We start from the raw sequence: 16,285 nt of genomic DNA on the forward strand, positions 1-16,285 counted from the left end.
AGTCAAAATAGCGCCGACGGCCCTTTGCCCTCACTATGTCACTGGGGTCGACCAATGGCGGCGGTAGCCCCTGTGACATAGTAAGGGCAAAGGGCTGTCGGCGCCATTTTGACTACTGGCAGCCGACAGCCCAAGTCCAGATCATCGCTCCCGGACCCCTGCTGGACCACCAGGGACTTTTGGCAGGTCTTGGGGGGCGTCAGGAGGGTGGGGGATTTTTGTTAGATTTTTAATTTTTTTATTAAAAGATTTGTCTGCGAGCCAGATGCAGCCATCAAAAGAGCCATATCTGGCTCCCGAGCCATAGGTTCCTGACCCCTGCTCTAAACGTTTAAGTGGTAGTAGGAGCAGAGAGAATCTCTGAAATAAGATGCTCTGGACTGCAGATATGAACAATTGTTCTTTTTTTTTTTTAAATTTCTTTTTATCCTATGTTTCCCCTTCCCGCTGCTGATTCAGGAGGAATTCTCCTTTGAAACTTCACCCTCAGCCTTGCTCTCTGAACAGCAGGGGGTGCGCTTCTGCTGTTCTAGCCGGCTTCCCTCCCTCCCAACGGTCCACTTGACCAAAGTCTTCCAGCCTCCTGTACCACAAGCCTGCATTTTAAAATACATTTTTATAAAATTAGTGGAAACCGCACACAGAGCCATCAAGGACACTAAGGCAGCAGCATGAAGCCCAAACTCTTCCCATCACCCTTTGAGAAGACAGGAAACAAGGAACATATTTTCCGAAAAGATTAGGAAAATTTCTGTTTACAGTCAGTAAAAAGAGAATACAGAAATTATACAATTAATAAGAAAACGTTTTGCAATACCTTTGTCATCTTCAGTCTGCCATGTGCTAGCAATACCAGGTTGAGGAGCAGGCGTGTGAGCATGGTTTTCCAAACAGGGACACGGGGATGAGAGATGGAGGCACGTGCCACTGACAGTCAAGCTTTAGGTGATCAGTGAAGCCAATGAGTTGACAGGAGTTAATTCACATGGCAGCAACACATACACACACACGGTGAAAACAATCAGAATGGATGACCTGCCAAGAGCAGTTAGTAAGCTGAATTCACTGCATTTTTGCCATTAAAAACAAGAGAATGTAAACTGTATCACTTAGAGGGAATGTAAAAAGCTGTGCTTGTCATGTGCTGGGCAGTAAAGCAGAGTTGCTTACCTACAACAGGTGTTCTCCGAGGACAGCAGGATGTCAGTCCTCACACACTGCAGTCCTCATAAATGGGTGGCATCATCAAATAGAGCCCCGACACAGAAATCTTATGACAAAGTTTCTAGAACTTTGACTTTGCACACTGAGCATGCCCTAAACCATGCATCCACACGGGGTCCCTCTCCAGTGTTATAACATAGAACTATATATATATATAAAGAATTAGGAAAAGAACAATTCCGCGGGATGGCAAGTGGGTTTTGTTAGGGTTAACATCATGCTGTCCTTGGAGAACACCTGTTACACAGGTAAGCAACTCTGCTTTCTCCATGGATAAGCAGGATGGTAGTCCTCACACATGGGTGAATCCCTAGCTATAGGCTGTCTCAAATACAAAAAGGGGACCAACAGACATCCAACCAGGTGCCAACAGGCACAACAACAGGGCTGTTAGTAACAGAGAGGGGAGACAGCCTGAACCCAAACAATAAGCCCTAGGCAGGGACTGTTGGGTTCTACACCTCAAACAAGTTCCAAAGGACAGACTGGCCGAACCTACTATCGCATCGGCCATCCCTATCCAGACAATAGTGAGATGTGAATATGTGGAAAGAACTCCACATTGCAGCTTTGCAGATCTCCTCCATGGGAACTGCTCGCAAGTGGGCCACCGATGCTGCCATGGCTTGGACAGAATGAGCCTTGACGTGACCTCCAAGATAAAGTCCTGTCTGTGTATAACAGAAGAAGATGCAATCTGCTAGCCAATTGGATAGTGTCTGTTTGGCGACGGCAATGCCTAACCTATTCCTATCAAAAGAAATAAAAAGTTGGGTGGACTGTCTATGGGTTTCTATCTGCTCCAGATAGAAGACTAAGGCTCAATTGCAGTCCAAACTGTGCAGTGCTCCTTCACCTTGGTGCGAATGGGGCCTAAGAAAGAATATTGGAAGGATGATGGACTGGTTAAGATGGAAGTCCGTCACCACCTTAGGCAGGAACTTAGGGTGCATACGCAAGACTACCCTGTCATGATAAAACTTAGTGTAAGATGGATAAGTCACTAAGGCCTGGAGCTCGCTGACCCTGCACGCTGAGGTGACCGCCACCAAAAACATGACCTTCCAGGTCAGGTACTTCAGGTCACAAGTGTGCAGCGGCTCAAAAGGAGTTTTCATCAGCTGAGCTAACACCACGTTGAGGTCCCAAGACACAGTGGGAGGCCTTAGGGGAGGCTTCATCTGAAGCAAGCCTCATATGAATCCTACAACTATAGGCTGTACAGAGATGGGCATACCATCTACATCTTGGTGGTATGAGCCAACTGCACTGAGATGAACTCTTAATGGATTTGGTTTTTAAGACAGCATCTGATAGTGCAGAAGGTAATCAAGTAGTTTTTGTGTGGGCAGGAGGAAGGATCTAGGGCCTTCTGCTCACAGAAAATCTCCTCTATGTCAGACCATAGGACTTTCTAGTGGAAGGCTTTCTAGAAGCCACCAGGACCCGAGATGCATCTTCTGAGAGATTGAGCAGTTGCAGATTTAACCTCTCAACATCCAGACCATGAGCGACAGGGCCTGGAGATTGGGATGGTTTGATCATCCGTGATGAGATCTGGGGAATTCCCAAGACTGATCAGTCTCCAGATGGTCAACTCCCTTAGAAACCAGACTTGTCTTGGTCAATAAGGGGCTATGAAGATCATAGTCCCCTTGACCTTGCGAAGCTTTAAGAGAGTCTTCGCCACTAAGGGAGTCGGAGAATACGTGTACAGAAGACCTTGCCCCAACCACGGGCAAGGGCATCTGAGGCTGGTTTGTCGTCTGACCTGTACAGGGGGCAGAACAGAGGCACCTTCCTGTTGCAAAGGGAAATGAAAAGATCTATGTCAGGGCTCTCCCAGAGGCAGAATATCCCAATCACTACCCATTGGTGCAGGGACCATGTGTAGGATCTGAAGGTTCGACTCAACCTGTCCACTACCACTTTCTCAGTCCTGGCCAGGTACGTTGCCTGAGCACCATCCCATGGGTCAGGGCCTATGACCAGATCTGGACTGCTTCCTGACACAGGAGGTATGATCCCGTGCCTCCCTGCCTGTTGGATCAGGGAGCTTTCACCGAAGCTCCAGGAAGTTAATTTGACAACAGCTTTCCTGAGCAGACCAGACACCCTGTGTGCTGAGCCTATCTACATGAGCTCCCCAGCCCACGGTAGACGCATCCATGGATAGGACAATTTGGATTAGAGGACTTTGAAAAGAGATCCTCCGTTCCAGATTTGAAAGTACTTGCCACCAGGTCAAGTCCCAGTGAGACTCAGATGTCATCCTAGAGGTTCTGCGTGGTCTGGCACTACTGCGACCTCAGTCCATTGGACTCTGCGCATGTGTAATCGTGCTAAAGGAGTGACATGGATGGTTGCGGCCATATGGCCCAACAGCCTGAATGTGTGCCAGGCTGATACCTGCTGGCTCTGTTGAATCTCTGCTGCAATGGTTGTCAAAATGACAGCCCTTTGATGAGGCAGGAAGGCCTTGACCTGAGCCATATCTAGCAGGGCTCCTATGAAGTCCAATTGATGGGTTGAGATGCGACTTTGGGTAGTTGATGACGACCTCTAGTGACTCCAATACCTGAATGGTCAAGCGAATGAACTTGACGGCTCCTGCCTGAAATGTGTTCTTGACCAGTCAATGGTCCAGATAGGGGAAGCATGCACCCCCAAGTCTGCGGAGTTGTGCTGCCACCACGACCAGGCAATTTGTGAAGACTTGTGGGGCTGAAGCTTGCCCAACCAGCAACACCCGGTACTGGAAGTGCTGTTTCCCCACCACAAATTGGAGATGCTTCCTGTGATAGGGGCGTGTGTATGCATCCTTTAGATTAAGGGAGCATAGCCAGTCCCCTCTTTGCAAAAGGGGGATCAAGGTGTCCAGGGAAACCATCTTGAACTTTTCCTTTTTAAAAATGTGTTCAAGGCCCTTAGGTCTAGAATGAGATGGAATCCTCCTCTTCTCTTTGGAATCAGGAAGAATCTGGAGTAGAATCCTTGCCCTCTTTGCCCTGGTGGGACAGGCTCAACTGCTCTGGCCATTAAGAGGGAGGAAAGCTCCTCCTCTGATGCCCTACTGGCCCCCAACATAGGGCAATTTGGCGGGACACCCAATAGATTCAATTGTACCCTTGACTGATGATGGAAAGAACCCACTGGTCTGAGGTTATACTGGGCCACTGGTTCGCGAAGAACTGAAGCCTACCCCCAACCAGAGGGTCCAATGTCCCGAGTATAGGTGATTGGCCTATGTTGCCTACGACGCAGTCAAAACCCCTTCTCTGGAGTTGACTGAGGTACCAGCTGGGGCTTGGGGGGGCTCTCTGTTGCCTGGGACGGACATGGGAACCCCGATGGTTTTGACGGGAGCGAGTGAGCAAAGATTAGTATTTCCTCTGGAGAAAGAAAGACTTCCTTTGTCCCGTTCTCGCTGGCCTCCTAGAAGAGGATGGGTCTGCTGTGCTGGCAGAGAGTTTTTGGAGGGTTTCATGGAGGTCCAAGAGCTGGGCCATCACGTCCCTCATTCTGTCTCCGAAGAGATTCTCCACAGTACACAGCACGTTGGTGAATCGTTCTTGTACTTCTGGCTGCCAATTCCCACTGCAGAGACCCTTGATGCCATCTTGAAAAAAACAGAGTAGATCGCTCGGACCTTGTGTTTTCCTCACGTCAGGACCTTATACACCAGCAACATGAGGGTGCCCTGATGCTGTTGAGGCAGCTATTCAGCCACCTCCTGCACCTGCTTCCATATGTCCTGTGAGTACTGGCTCATGTAGAGCTGATAGGAAGCAATGAGGGTAATTAGCATGGCTCCTTGAAATACTTTCATCCAAAGAGCGTCCATCGCTCTGTAGACCTTCCCTGGGGGTGTCAAGATATGGGTCCAAGAACGATTGGCTATCTTGAGAGAGGATTCAAACACCGACTGGTGAGATAGCTGACTCTTATCGAATCTGGCAGCCTTCTGGATGAGGTAGATCCTGTCAGGCACTGTGAGAGGGTTCCCATATCTTCTGCAGCAGCTTCTTAAGGATCATGTGTACCAGGACCGTCACAATCTCCTTAGGAGGCTCCACGAACTGGAGGATCTCAAGCATTTTGTGCCTGGCATCCTCCTCCATCAGCAACTGAAATGGGATGACTTCCTCCATCACCCTCACAAACCCTGTGAAGGTTAAGTCCTCAGGCAGACTTCCTTCGCTCTTCTGGAGAGGAGACACTCAGTGTCTTCGGAGGAGGACGCCAAGTTAACCTCCTCTAGGGGTCATAGGGACCCTCAACAGGACTATAAGCCACATGGGAAGGGGCTTTAGATGCTCAATTCTGTTGCCATCGGTTCCACAGGTTCAATGCCCTGCAGTGCCCGTTCCACTGCTAGCTGGACTTGCCGAACCAGCTCCTCCTTGAACGTCACTGATGCCAACACCGACTGGGAAGAAGGAGGGCTGGCCAGATCTTCTTCGGATCTGCAAAGCAGATCAGTGACTGGCATTAGGATTGGTGGAGACCGTCACGGACCCACAGCACTGATGGGAGGACTGGTGTTCCTCGCCGCGGGGTGACTTCAGGGGCTATCATAGCATGAGCTGGTACCTCCCCCTGTCCAGCACTGTGCATAGATTGGGACCGGTGCTAATGCTTCTTCGGCTTCCCTCGATGCTTGGCACAGTCCTTTTCCAGTGCTGAGGCCGATGAGGAACCAGACATCCTCAGCCTGGAAGAGATCTATGATGGTTGGTCTCTGGCGCCCTTATCCGCCGGTAGCACTGACGGAACCTACGGTCCCCACCGATGTTGATGGGATAGTGTCCATAGGTGCGGCTCCAAGGTCCATCGATGAAGACACTGCTGATGCCAAGGTCTTCTTTGGTTTGAAGAATTGTTACATCTCATCGAGCATAGGTAGATGTCTTTTCGGGGCATTTATGCACATAAGCAGCAACCCCGGACATCATGAGATGCCCCAGGCAGAGGATACATATCTCATGAGGATCCGTAATGGACATGGTCCTCAGGCACTGGAAACATCGCCGAAAACCGGACGTGGCCATAACAGGATGAATTAAAAGGGCCGCAAAATCAAAACCAATGGTGGCGGACGTCGATGGGGTAAATCGATCGCAAAAGGAAACTTACCAGAAGTGTTGAAAACCTTGACTAGGAACACTATGGGAAAGCACTTAGAGGGACCTGGCATCGAACACCTTGAAGAAAATCCATGAAAAATCAGAGAAAAAGGATAGTTTTCCACAAGACCAAAAAACAGCCAAAGTGAGTTCTCTCACACCGCGATGCTTACAGCTCCGCGGAAAAAGACTAGAGAGTGAACCCCTGTGGATGCGTGGTTTAGGGCATGCTGGGCAAGCTCAGTATGCCAAATCAAAGTTCTAGAAACTGATATAAGTTTTCCGGGTCGAGGCTCCATCTGATGATGTCATATATGTATGAGGACTACTGTCTTGCTTGTCCTCAGAGAAACATATGCACACACATGGCGGGAACAGCAGCCACCTTCAGAGAAGGACACAAGCAACCTCCCATGGAATGGGATCAGATTGATTCAGGTGCTGGTGATTTCCGACATCATACCCACTATGGTCCAGAGAAAGAGGAGACTTGCGACTCCCTTGCAAAATGGCTGCTCCCATTTCAAAAAACAATATAATTAGGGCTTCTGTTTCCAAGTGATTCTAATTTATAAATTTAGGTATTTATTTTGACAGCTATTTTAGAATTTAAATGTAGATACACCTAATTAGTGGTGGCGGTGGTGGGGGGGGGGGGGGTGTGGTTATCCCTCCCCCAAAAGCTCATTTCTACCACTCTCTGGAGTCCCTCGCTTGGTTATTCTGTCCTCTTAGCCACAGCTCTGAAGCTCACCATCAGGACCAGAAGGAAATGAGGATGCCCTTCAGCAAATAGGAACTTGTGAAGCTTGAGGAGCCATCAGCACAGAAAAGGTACAGAGATAAAGCAGCAGGCCTAAGGTAGGAGGGGGTGGGAGGATGAACAGAGATTAAAGGGCAAGGGGGATGAGGGGTTGGAGCAAGAGGATCATGTTTTTTGTTTTTTTTAACATGTCAAATTTCAAACTGTTTTTTTCATTGGTTAAAACCTGAAAACAGAAGCCCTAAACATAACAATACAATTATTAATGGGAATGTAGAGCAAGTTTTAATACTTATAAGTAAAGACTGTACAATACAGTGAGTATAATTACAATTTCCTTCTTTGTGTGTTGTATCCACTGTATCATTAATAGTGATCTCTCAAACCCAGTCCTTAGGACCCAGCCAAGCCAGTGGGATTTTCAAGATATCCACAATAAGCATGTGCAAGAGATATTTGCATGCACTGCCTCTATTACAGGGAGACAGATCTCGACTGTATCCTATTATGGATATCCTGAAAACCAGACTGGCTGGCTGTGTTTCAAAGACAAGGCTGATAAATGCTGCTCTAGATATTGACAGGGAACTGGAAAATGGGTAGAGCTTCTGGAAGACTAAGATTTGGAGAAATAAAAAAAAAAACCAACAGTGTCACCATACGTCCCCCTTATAATCACTACAGTGCTGTCAGAATAGCTTCCTGGCCAGTGACATGATCCAGCTGAATATATGTCAAATCCTCCTGGACCCCTGGGCAGCAGACGCAGCCTCTATTACCCCATGTCAGGGTGCTGGCATCATCTCATGTCTGGATTTTATGAAGGCAGCACCACAGGGGCCCATCCACCATGGTATACTATTTTGGCACTGGGAATTTTAAGGATATCTGCAGCAGGTGGGTGACAGATTACTTGAGGCTCATGTTGGAAACGGGTTTTTAGCAGCTTATGGAATGCCTGTCATAACAAATGATCTTGATAAGAAAATCACTAGAGCTGCAAATACATCCGCTGGGCGCCACCCACCTTTCCTGCCGCCTAGCAGATGGTAACTAAAGGGCGGATTTATCACAAGTTTTACTCTGGTTCAGAAGCTTGCAGTCATCTCTTTTCCCTTGTACCACAAGCCTTTATGGCTCCCACTAGCCTGAGAGTGGGCCCTTGTGGGAGAGGTGAACTCATGCCTCAGTCCAGGAGTTATTACTTTCTCAAGCACAACTCTGAGGCAAAAAAACAACCAAACAAAACAACCCCAAAACAGATCTGAGGTAAGGAGAGAGAGGCAGTTTGAAGCAGTAAAGAGCAGGCCACAAACAAACGTAACAGTGTTATGAAAGCTAGTGGATCCATGCAAAACATCCACAGATTTTAACAGAAGGGAAGCAGTTCTTACTTACCAAATCTGTAATCTAATTTTCTTCCCTCTTAGTTCTACTGTTTTGATTTTAAAATCAACACCTACAATTAAGATATAATAGACAAAAAGGGGGAGAATGAGAAGCACAAAAAAATGAGGGGTCATATTTAGAAAAAAAGCCCACACATTTCTACTTACTTACTAATGCACGATTTAACTGAGATATATTCTGGCACATCAGCAAATCCAAATATTACATAAATTGCCAGGGGCTAACCGGTATAATGTCTCTCCCACACAGTACAGGAGGAGGTTTATCTATATATATATTTTTTTTTTATTATTATTTTATTCTCTTTTACCTTTTTAAACTAGGGACCTGGAAATATGGCACACGAGTAATTTGTAATCTATACCGCCCATATTTCTCTTTATCGTGCCCTTCTGTAAACCGCTGTGATGGTATTTAACTTAACGACGGTATAGAAAATTTTTTAAATAAATAAATAAAATAAAAATATATTTCTCAGATTGAGATGCGAGCTGACGAGTGGAGGTTTTAGCCCTTTAAAAAGTGGAGGTGCCAATGGTTTTCATGTTCTCCATTTTTAGTGCATGGTGGAGAAGCTGGAACAAATCAAAGCTCCTCTGCAACCTAATGAGAATTGCTGTAGCCCTGAGCTGCCCTCTGTGGCCTGGCCAGGTGGAACAGAGCCGAAGATGCTGGAAAGTGTAGGGGGTTGGTGGGGGGCGGGGAATGCAAAGGAAAGCAAAAAAAAAAAATATATATATATATAAAACAGACAAAAAAAAACCCTAAGACAAAAAATAAGCAAACAAAAACAAACTTTCCCCGACTCCTAGAAGATTTTGGCTGGCACCTGAGTTTAATATTTTTCCACCCTGCTTTGCATTCATGAAGAGCATAGGGTGAAAATCAGACAGGGCAGCGCTTAGCACACTATAGGGAAGACTACAACTTCCAAGTACGTATTGCTTAGAATATAATTTTTATTTAGGATCCAACTCAGAATGTAGAACATCTTTGTACAAATTAAGCATTTATTTTATCAATTAAACATGATTCATTTTTATAAATTTTATCACGACTAATATTTCAAACAGTTATTCAGTTATTTCTAGATGTCTACATTGACTTAATAGAGCAATCAATTGAAAAGCTGCACAGATTTCTCAAATCTTAACAGCTAATTCTCTGAACTTTTCCACATAAATTAGGAGTTAATATTCATTTTCTTACCACACAGATAAACAATCAGTGATTGTATCTCATACACTCTCTTTCTCTCTCTCTCAAGCAAACAGCCTCTGTGTTGGGCAAGAAAAGGAACATCAGTGTCACCAGCTGGAGGCTTGTCACAGGAGATAAGCAGAGAGGCTGCCTTGATATAGAAATCTTCAGCTCAATGAATCGACAAAAGAATCTCCAGTCAGCATCTGTCTTCAAACACAGGTAGGAATTCAAGCAGTTTGTGTGTTTAAATATGAGCGGTGGCACTGCTGGTCTCAAGGGTATGGCCATTGGCTGGCTGGGTCCTGGGATGAAGACAGGCTTCGATGCTAGTGGCAGCCCAGAATTTTATTTTACAGGAAGTAAACAGGCAGCGGGCATGCATATGAATAAGGGCTAAGCACAGCTTTTGATTGGAGGATTCTCATCTTTTTTGGACTTTTTTTTTTTTTTAACCTAGATGACCACATAGTGTTTGGGAATGCTTAAAAGATCAGCAAAATCCAATCTGTGTCAAGTTCTTGGTTTCCGATAAGGCCAGAGGTATACCAGTTTTGGAGTCTTGTAATAAAGCATATAGCCTTGTTTTTCTATAATGTCCGCATTTTCCAGGTCTTAAGGCATAGTGGAAAATCCAAAGTCCTTGCCGTTCTTCCATCTTCATTAGACCAAGAGCCATGTTCACTGAGCCAAACTCATAATTGTGACATACTGCGCCTACAAATCACAAATTTCCACTGTAACCAGTGTGGCAGCCTAGAGTTCCACATGCCAAAGCAAAAGGCCACAAAAAGCACTACAATTTGAAACAGAAAATAAATATGATTTTGAGCCTCACTGCAGTTCTTCTTGGCAAAATACCCTTGATTTTACATTAATGCAGCATGGAACTCAGGGAAAGCCACTGCCAGAAACAAGGAACCAAAGCAGTTATTTATTGGCAGAAGTAAAATCTATCAAGGGTTGTATACTGGTGGGTCTGGAGAAAACAGGTGACCAGCCAAAGGCACACGACTCTCTGTAGACTAACAATTATGGAGCCTGATTTCTTTTCCACACTCAGACTGACTTTTATATTTTTAAAACATGGTCTATTGTATCCAGTCACACCCTTCACAGAATTATCACTTCTCCCACACAAGATTCTTAAGTCATTGGGACTTAAAATAAATCAATAATAATTTTATGCTGAGAGTACTCAAGGCATTACAATCAATTGGGGCAGACTGGTCTATCGGGGCTTCGGGAATGCCCCGGTCGACCAGTCAGCCTAACCACTTGGTTGGTATTAGTCACAGTTGCTCCAAGCCTGTGGAGTCACTGTGCCCAACACTACCCTGCAGCAGCTCTTCTCTCCGTTAAAGGATGCCTTTCAATGTTCGGTCTGGCAGCCATGCTGGCCATGGGGCATATGCTCCCTCTCTCCTCAATGAGCAGGGGTACATGGCAGCAGCATGGGCCTGGAGCTGGGAGTTGCCCCCACTCTCTTCACTTACACCTCCTGCCCCACACCTCTCCCACAAATAAAGTGCCACGACACGGGAAACACTTCTGCCACTTCCCCTAGCATCCTGCCTCACTCTGTTCCCTGCTGGCGGGACAGGGATGAAGAAAACAACTGCGGGCCGCTGGCAGGAATGAAAAAAAGTTGGTGCCCAGCTGAAGGCTGCCGCCGGAACCCAAACCAGCGGGGCCAAAGACTGGAGCTGCAGGCCGCCTGCAGGGCAGAAGACCGAAGCTGTAGGATGCCGGCGAGGAAGAAGACCGAAGCTGCAGGCAGCCACTAGAGTCCAAGCTGGCAGGGTGTAAAAACAACTGTGGATCATGGGGGGGTGGGGGGGGAAGAGCTGTTCAGCTGCGGAAGGCCAGCGGGGTGAAGACAGGAGATGCAGACCAGTGGGGCTGAAGAAAGGGGAAGGAGGCAGACTGCATGATGAAGAAAAAGCTGAGGCACAATTGTGAGAGCAAGGTGTTTGTTTGTGTGTGCATGCTTGAGAGGGAGTGTGCTTTGCTTCTGTGTGAGACAGGGAGCCTACTATGTGTGTATGTGAAAGAGGGAGCATGCTTGTGTGTGAGAGAGAGAGAGAAGGGAAGGTTCTGTGTGTGTGTGTGTGAGAGAGAGAGAGATGAAGGTGCTTCTGTCTGCATGTGAGAGAAAGAGAAAGCTGCGTGTGTGTGTGTGAGTGAGGGAGAGAGAGAGGAAGGTGCTTCTGTCTGTGCGTGTGTGTGAGTGAGAGAGGGAGGGAGGGAAAGAGAGAGAGAGGAAGGTGCTTCTGTGCGGGTGAGAGAGAGGTGCTTCTGCTGTGTGTGTGTGCGTGAAAGACAGAGAGAGAGGAAGATGCTTCTGTCTGCGTGTGTGAGAAAGAGAGAGAAAGGTGCTTCTGTCTGTGTGTGTGTGTGAGAGAGAGAGAAAGAAAGAGAGGAAGATGCTTCTGTGTGTGTGTGAGTGTGTGTGAGGGGGAGAGAGAGGGGAAGCTTCTGTGTGTGTGTGTGTGTGAGAGAGAGAGAGATGAAGGTGCTTCTGTCTGTGTGTGTGTGTGTGTGTGTGAGAGATGAAGGTGCTTCTGTCTGTGTGTGTGTGTGTGTGTGTGTGAGATGAAGGTGCTTCTGTCTGTGTGTGTGTGTGATGAAGGTGCTTCTGTCTGTGTGTGTGTGTGATGAAGGTGCTTCTGTCTGTGTGTGTGTGTGTGTGTGTGTGTGATGAAGGTGCTTCTGTGTGTGTGTGTGTGTGATGAAGGTGCTTCTGTCTGTGTGTGTGTGTGTGATGAAGGTGCTTCTGTCTGTGTGTGTGTGTGATGACGGTGCTTCTGTCTGTGTGTGTGTGAGAGAGAGAGAGAGAGAGAGAGAGAGAGGAAGGTGTTTCTATCTGTGAGTGTGTGTGTGTGAGAGAGAGAGAGATGAAGGTGCTTCTGACTGTGTGTGAGAGGGAAGGAGTAGAAAATTTGTGCATCCACTTCTGGTGTGCTAATCCATGACATTTAGGATGACTAGAAAACTAACGATCTCAGGTATGGAGAGCACAAGATTTTGTATCCTTACTTTTAATTATTGGGTGTTATTTGATATGTCTCCCAAACACCAAAACATATTTCAAAACAGAAAATTAAAAAAACAAGTTAAATATTGGATATTCTAATCATCTGTTTTGAAATATTTGTTCATTTTTTAGTATGGTTTTACTTTATATTTTATTTTTCTTTGTTTTATTATTTGATATTTTGTGAGGAACGATGTTTCTGCTTTTCATATAGTGTGTCTGGTTTGCAGTGGTTTCCAATTCAGTTTTCGCACATTTCTATTTCTATTTTATGGCAACTAGAATCAAAAGTTGCTAGATGGTGTTATGCTCAGGCTTGTGAACCCTTGGGCCGACGGAAGGATGGAATACCTTAGGAGGAAGATCCGTAGGTTCTCCCGTCGGGTGGCGAGGCAGGAACAGAAGACGTGACCAGCTGACCCTCGGCACTGGAGACAGAGGCGACTGTGGAGGCAGACGAAGAGTTGTGACGTAGAGGAAAGGAACTGTGTCTTCGCCACTGGAAGCTCGCGGTCCCCACAGGAGGAGCCCGTAGGGACCCGGGCCACTGGGACTTAGGTCGGCCCTTGGAGACGATGGTCAAGAGGAAGTCCAAGGTCATGTGCCAGAGGGTCGTCGCTTACCAGTCCGAGGTCACACACCGAGGGATCATGGCTTGCCAGTCCGAAGTCACACACCAGGAGTCACCGCTAGCCGATCCGAAGTCACACACCAGGAATCACCGCTAGCCGATCCGAAGCCAGGAACCAGGAACACCAAGACAAGATGGGAACAAGGATCCGAAGTAGAAGAACTCACTGAAGCAAGCAGACCTGACTAACCCAAAAGTTGCCAAGTCGAGGAATGAGCAGAGGAAGCCTCCTTTTATACTTCCTCTGCTCTGGCTCATAGGGAACAGCTGAACCTGGTTAAAGGGATCAGGTCCCTTTAAATCTAATGAGGAGGTGCGGCCTCATGCCTAAAGATGGCGGCAGCCATCTTAGATTTCCTCCACGGAGGAAATACTGCAGGATGCTGCGAGGGAGGAGCGGGGACGGCTCCCCACCCGGCGGCCAGAGCGGGGACCCGTGCTGAAGCAATGGGCATCGGGGTCAGGGGTCTCCCCCGGAGTTCCCGCGGCAGGTCGCGGGCAAGGTAGGGGGCCACGCTCATGGCCTACCACGAGCGCGGAACACAACAGGTGGTGGATATTTTTATTCTTATTAGTTATTTAGTGTGTCTCCCGTTTTGAAATATTTATTGGTATTTGGGGAAGTACAAACTTCCAAATGAGTTTTTATTTGTTGAATGTTCTATCATCAGCTATTCTGAAGTATTTCTTTGTTTCTTTTAGTATGGTTTTATATTTATTGATTTTGTTTCATGTTTTATGAGGAATGGTTATGTTTCTGTTTATCCTTTGTTGCTCTACATACAGATTCTAGCTTTTTCTGGTTTTCAGTTCTGGTTTACTTACGGAATAGCCACTACTATTAATTGCATCAGTAGCATGGGATCTTCTTGGTGTTTGGGTACTTGCCAGGTTCTTGTGGCCTGGTTTGGCCTCGGTTGGAAACAGGATGCTGGGCTTGATGGACCCTTGGTCTGACCCAGCATGGCAATTTCTTATGTACGGTCTCTTTATTCTGAATTTGGTAAGGGTCTGTGGGTTCTGCCTGTGCCAAATGGAGATGAGTATGCTGTTAGGGTGTAGTTTCTTTGTTGGGATCTATAGCAGCATGGCTTTTTTTAGTTTTTCCTAATAGGATGTGTCTCGGTTTTTTAGGGTAATAGTTGCAGTGTTGTCTTTTCATAGGTAGGGTTGTTACTGTTAAGAGTGTTGGCAATTAGTGCTTTTTTAGTATACGAGGTTTCCTTTGTTGTTAATTATAATTTAATTTACTCATAGCTTTCTGAGTGCCAAGCCCATACTCGGTGCGTATTACAATAGACCTAATGACATATGGGTTCCAAGCATCTTTTTACTTTTTTCTTGCAGGAATTTCTGGTTGGCACCACAGCAGTGCATGTAAATACAGAAGACTGTACTACGAATGTACTTTTTTCATGCAAACTCTTATTACAAATGCATACTTTTTAATTGGGTGTGCGGAGGGTGGAGCTTGGGCTGGAGCAAGGCTATAAGATTCTTTTAGGGTGCCCAATGCCCTGGCTGCACTGACTCCACGTGAGAAAGCAGAATTCTATCTGGCGTTGTGCTGTCATATAATCTTGACTAGGGATTAATTTTTCTTTTTCTTAATCCCTGGAGGAAGCCGGAAGTATGGATCACAGCTGGCACCCCTCCTCCCAAGGAGTCGGTAGGCAGAGCAGAGCCTGTGGCAGTGTTTCCCAACCTAGTATGCCTCCAGATCTGATCAGGTGTGCCACGGAAAAGTCATCATGACCTGATGTTCTTATGTTCTTATGATGCTCTCTGATCCAGGGCACCACCTGGGCTCTGCTCTCAGCATCTTCCAGCAACAAGACACACCAGCAGTGGCTCTTAAACTGATGGGAACTTTCTGAGATCATGTAATCATGCATGCCTCTTTTAGCTACAGTATAAACCCTGGAGTATGGTAATTAGTGGGCAGCAAGCGGGACCCAGATAGCTGGCACCCACTTTGTGCAGGATACAGTGAACACAGCCCCTCATCTTCCCTGTCTGAATCCTTGAAGCCTCTGTCTTATCCTCAGGCTGAGTAAGTCAGATAGAGCTTCTGTCTGAGGTGGCTAGGCTGAGTTCTGAGAGGGGCAGCTGGCTGTGGAACGAGCGGGTCTCCTGGAGCGTGAGGGTGCTAAGAAGGGTTGAGAAAGGGAAAGGGCGAGGACTGCTTCAGGCTGAGAAGGGCTGGTAACAGGAATCAACTTTTACATAATGACGGGGCAGTGCTGGGGCACGGAGTACTCACTGAATGAGCACATGAGCAATAGCACACCACCAAATGTCTTTATCTGACTGTGTGTGTCTGAGTCACTGGCTGGCAGTATGGTTGTCTCATTACTTGGCAACTGGTTCAAGAACTATTTTGGTTGGCAAAAGACTAATACCAGACCAGAAATCCAGGATATATGAGAAATGTTACCAAACTGGGGGGGAGAGGCAGAAGAGTGACCGATTGCATGGACAGAAGTAGGTCTGCAGCTCAGTTTGTTCACCCTTGCTCTAGGACAGTGGTTCCCAACCCACCCCCTAGCCAGTCAGGTTTTCAGGATATCCACAATGAATATGCATGAGGGAAAATGTCCCCAGGACAAGGCTGGGAACCACTGCTTTAGGATGTGCTCTACTTAGTCGGTTAGGAAAAAAACATGAAATGTATGTTGGGCGATTGTTCTGTATGAGTTCTGCCAGGCGCCAGGTGATGCGATGGTAATTCTCAATGATTGGCTTGGTCTGCTTGTTGAAGCACGAGCTGCACAGCATGAGTGAGTCAGATATTCAGTGGGCTGGTTTTTTGAAGAAATCACCCTGGCTGATTACATCCTGCAATCGGCCCCTGCAACCAATAAATTACAACACAAAACATATATGATAAAGGT

General features: G+C 46.7%; 1 protein-coding gene across 2 annotated transcripts in view; it reads right to left on the minus strand.

The window, feature by feature from the left end:
- RAB12 (RAB12, member RAS oncogene family) overlaps positions 1 to 16,285 on the minus strand; it is an 84,237-nt gene that overhangs the window by 35,803 nt on the left and 32,149 nt on the right. The window contains exon 2 of one of the 2 annotated variants that reach the window (XM_029591013.1): positions 8,512 to 8,572. The exons of the other annotated variant lie outside the window; for it this stretch is intronic. Coding sequence (XP_029446873.1) covers positions 8,512 to 8,572 — 61 coding nt within the window. The remainder of the gene's footprint in view (positions 1 to 8,511; positions 8,573 to 16,285) is intronic. 2 annotated transcript variants of the gene reach the window in all.

The sequence above is a fragment of the Rhinatrema bivittatum genome, chromosome 2 (genome assembly GCF_901001135.1).
Source record: "Rhinatrema bivittatum chromosome 2, aRhiBiv1.1, whole genome shotgun sequence".
NCBI classification, from domain to species: Eukaryota; Metazoa; Chordata; class Amphibia; order Gymnophiona; family Rhinatrematidae; genus Rhinatrema; species Rhinatrema bivittatum.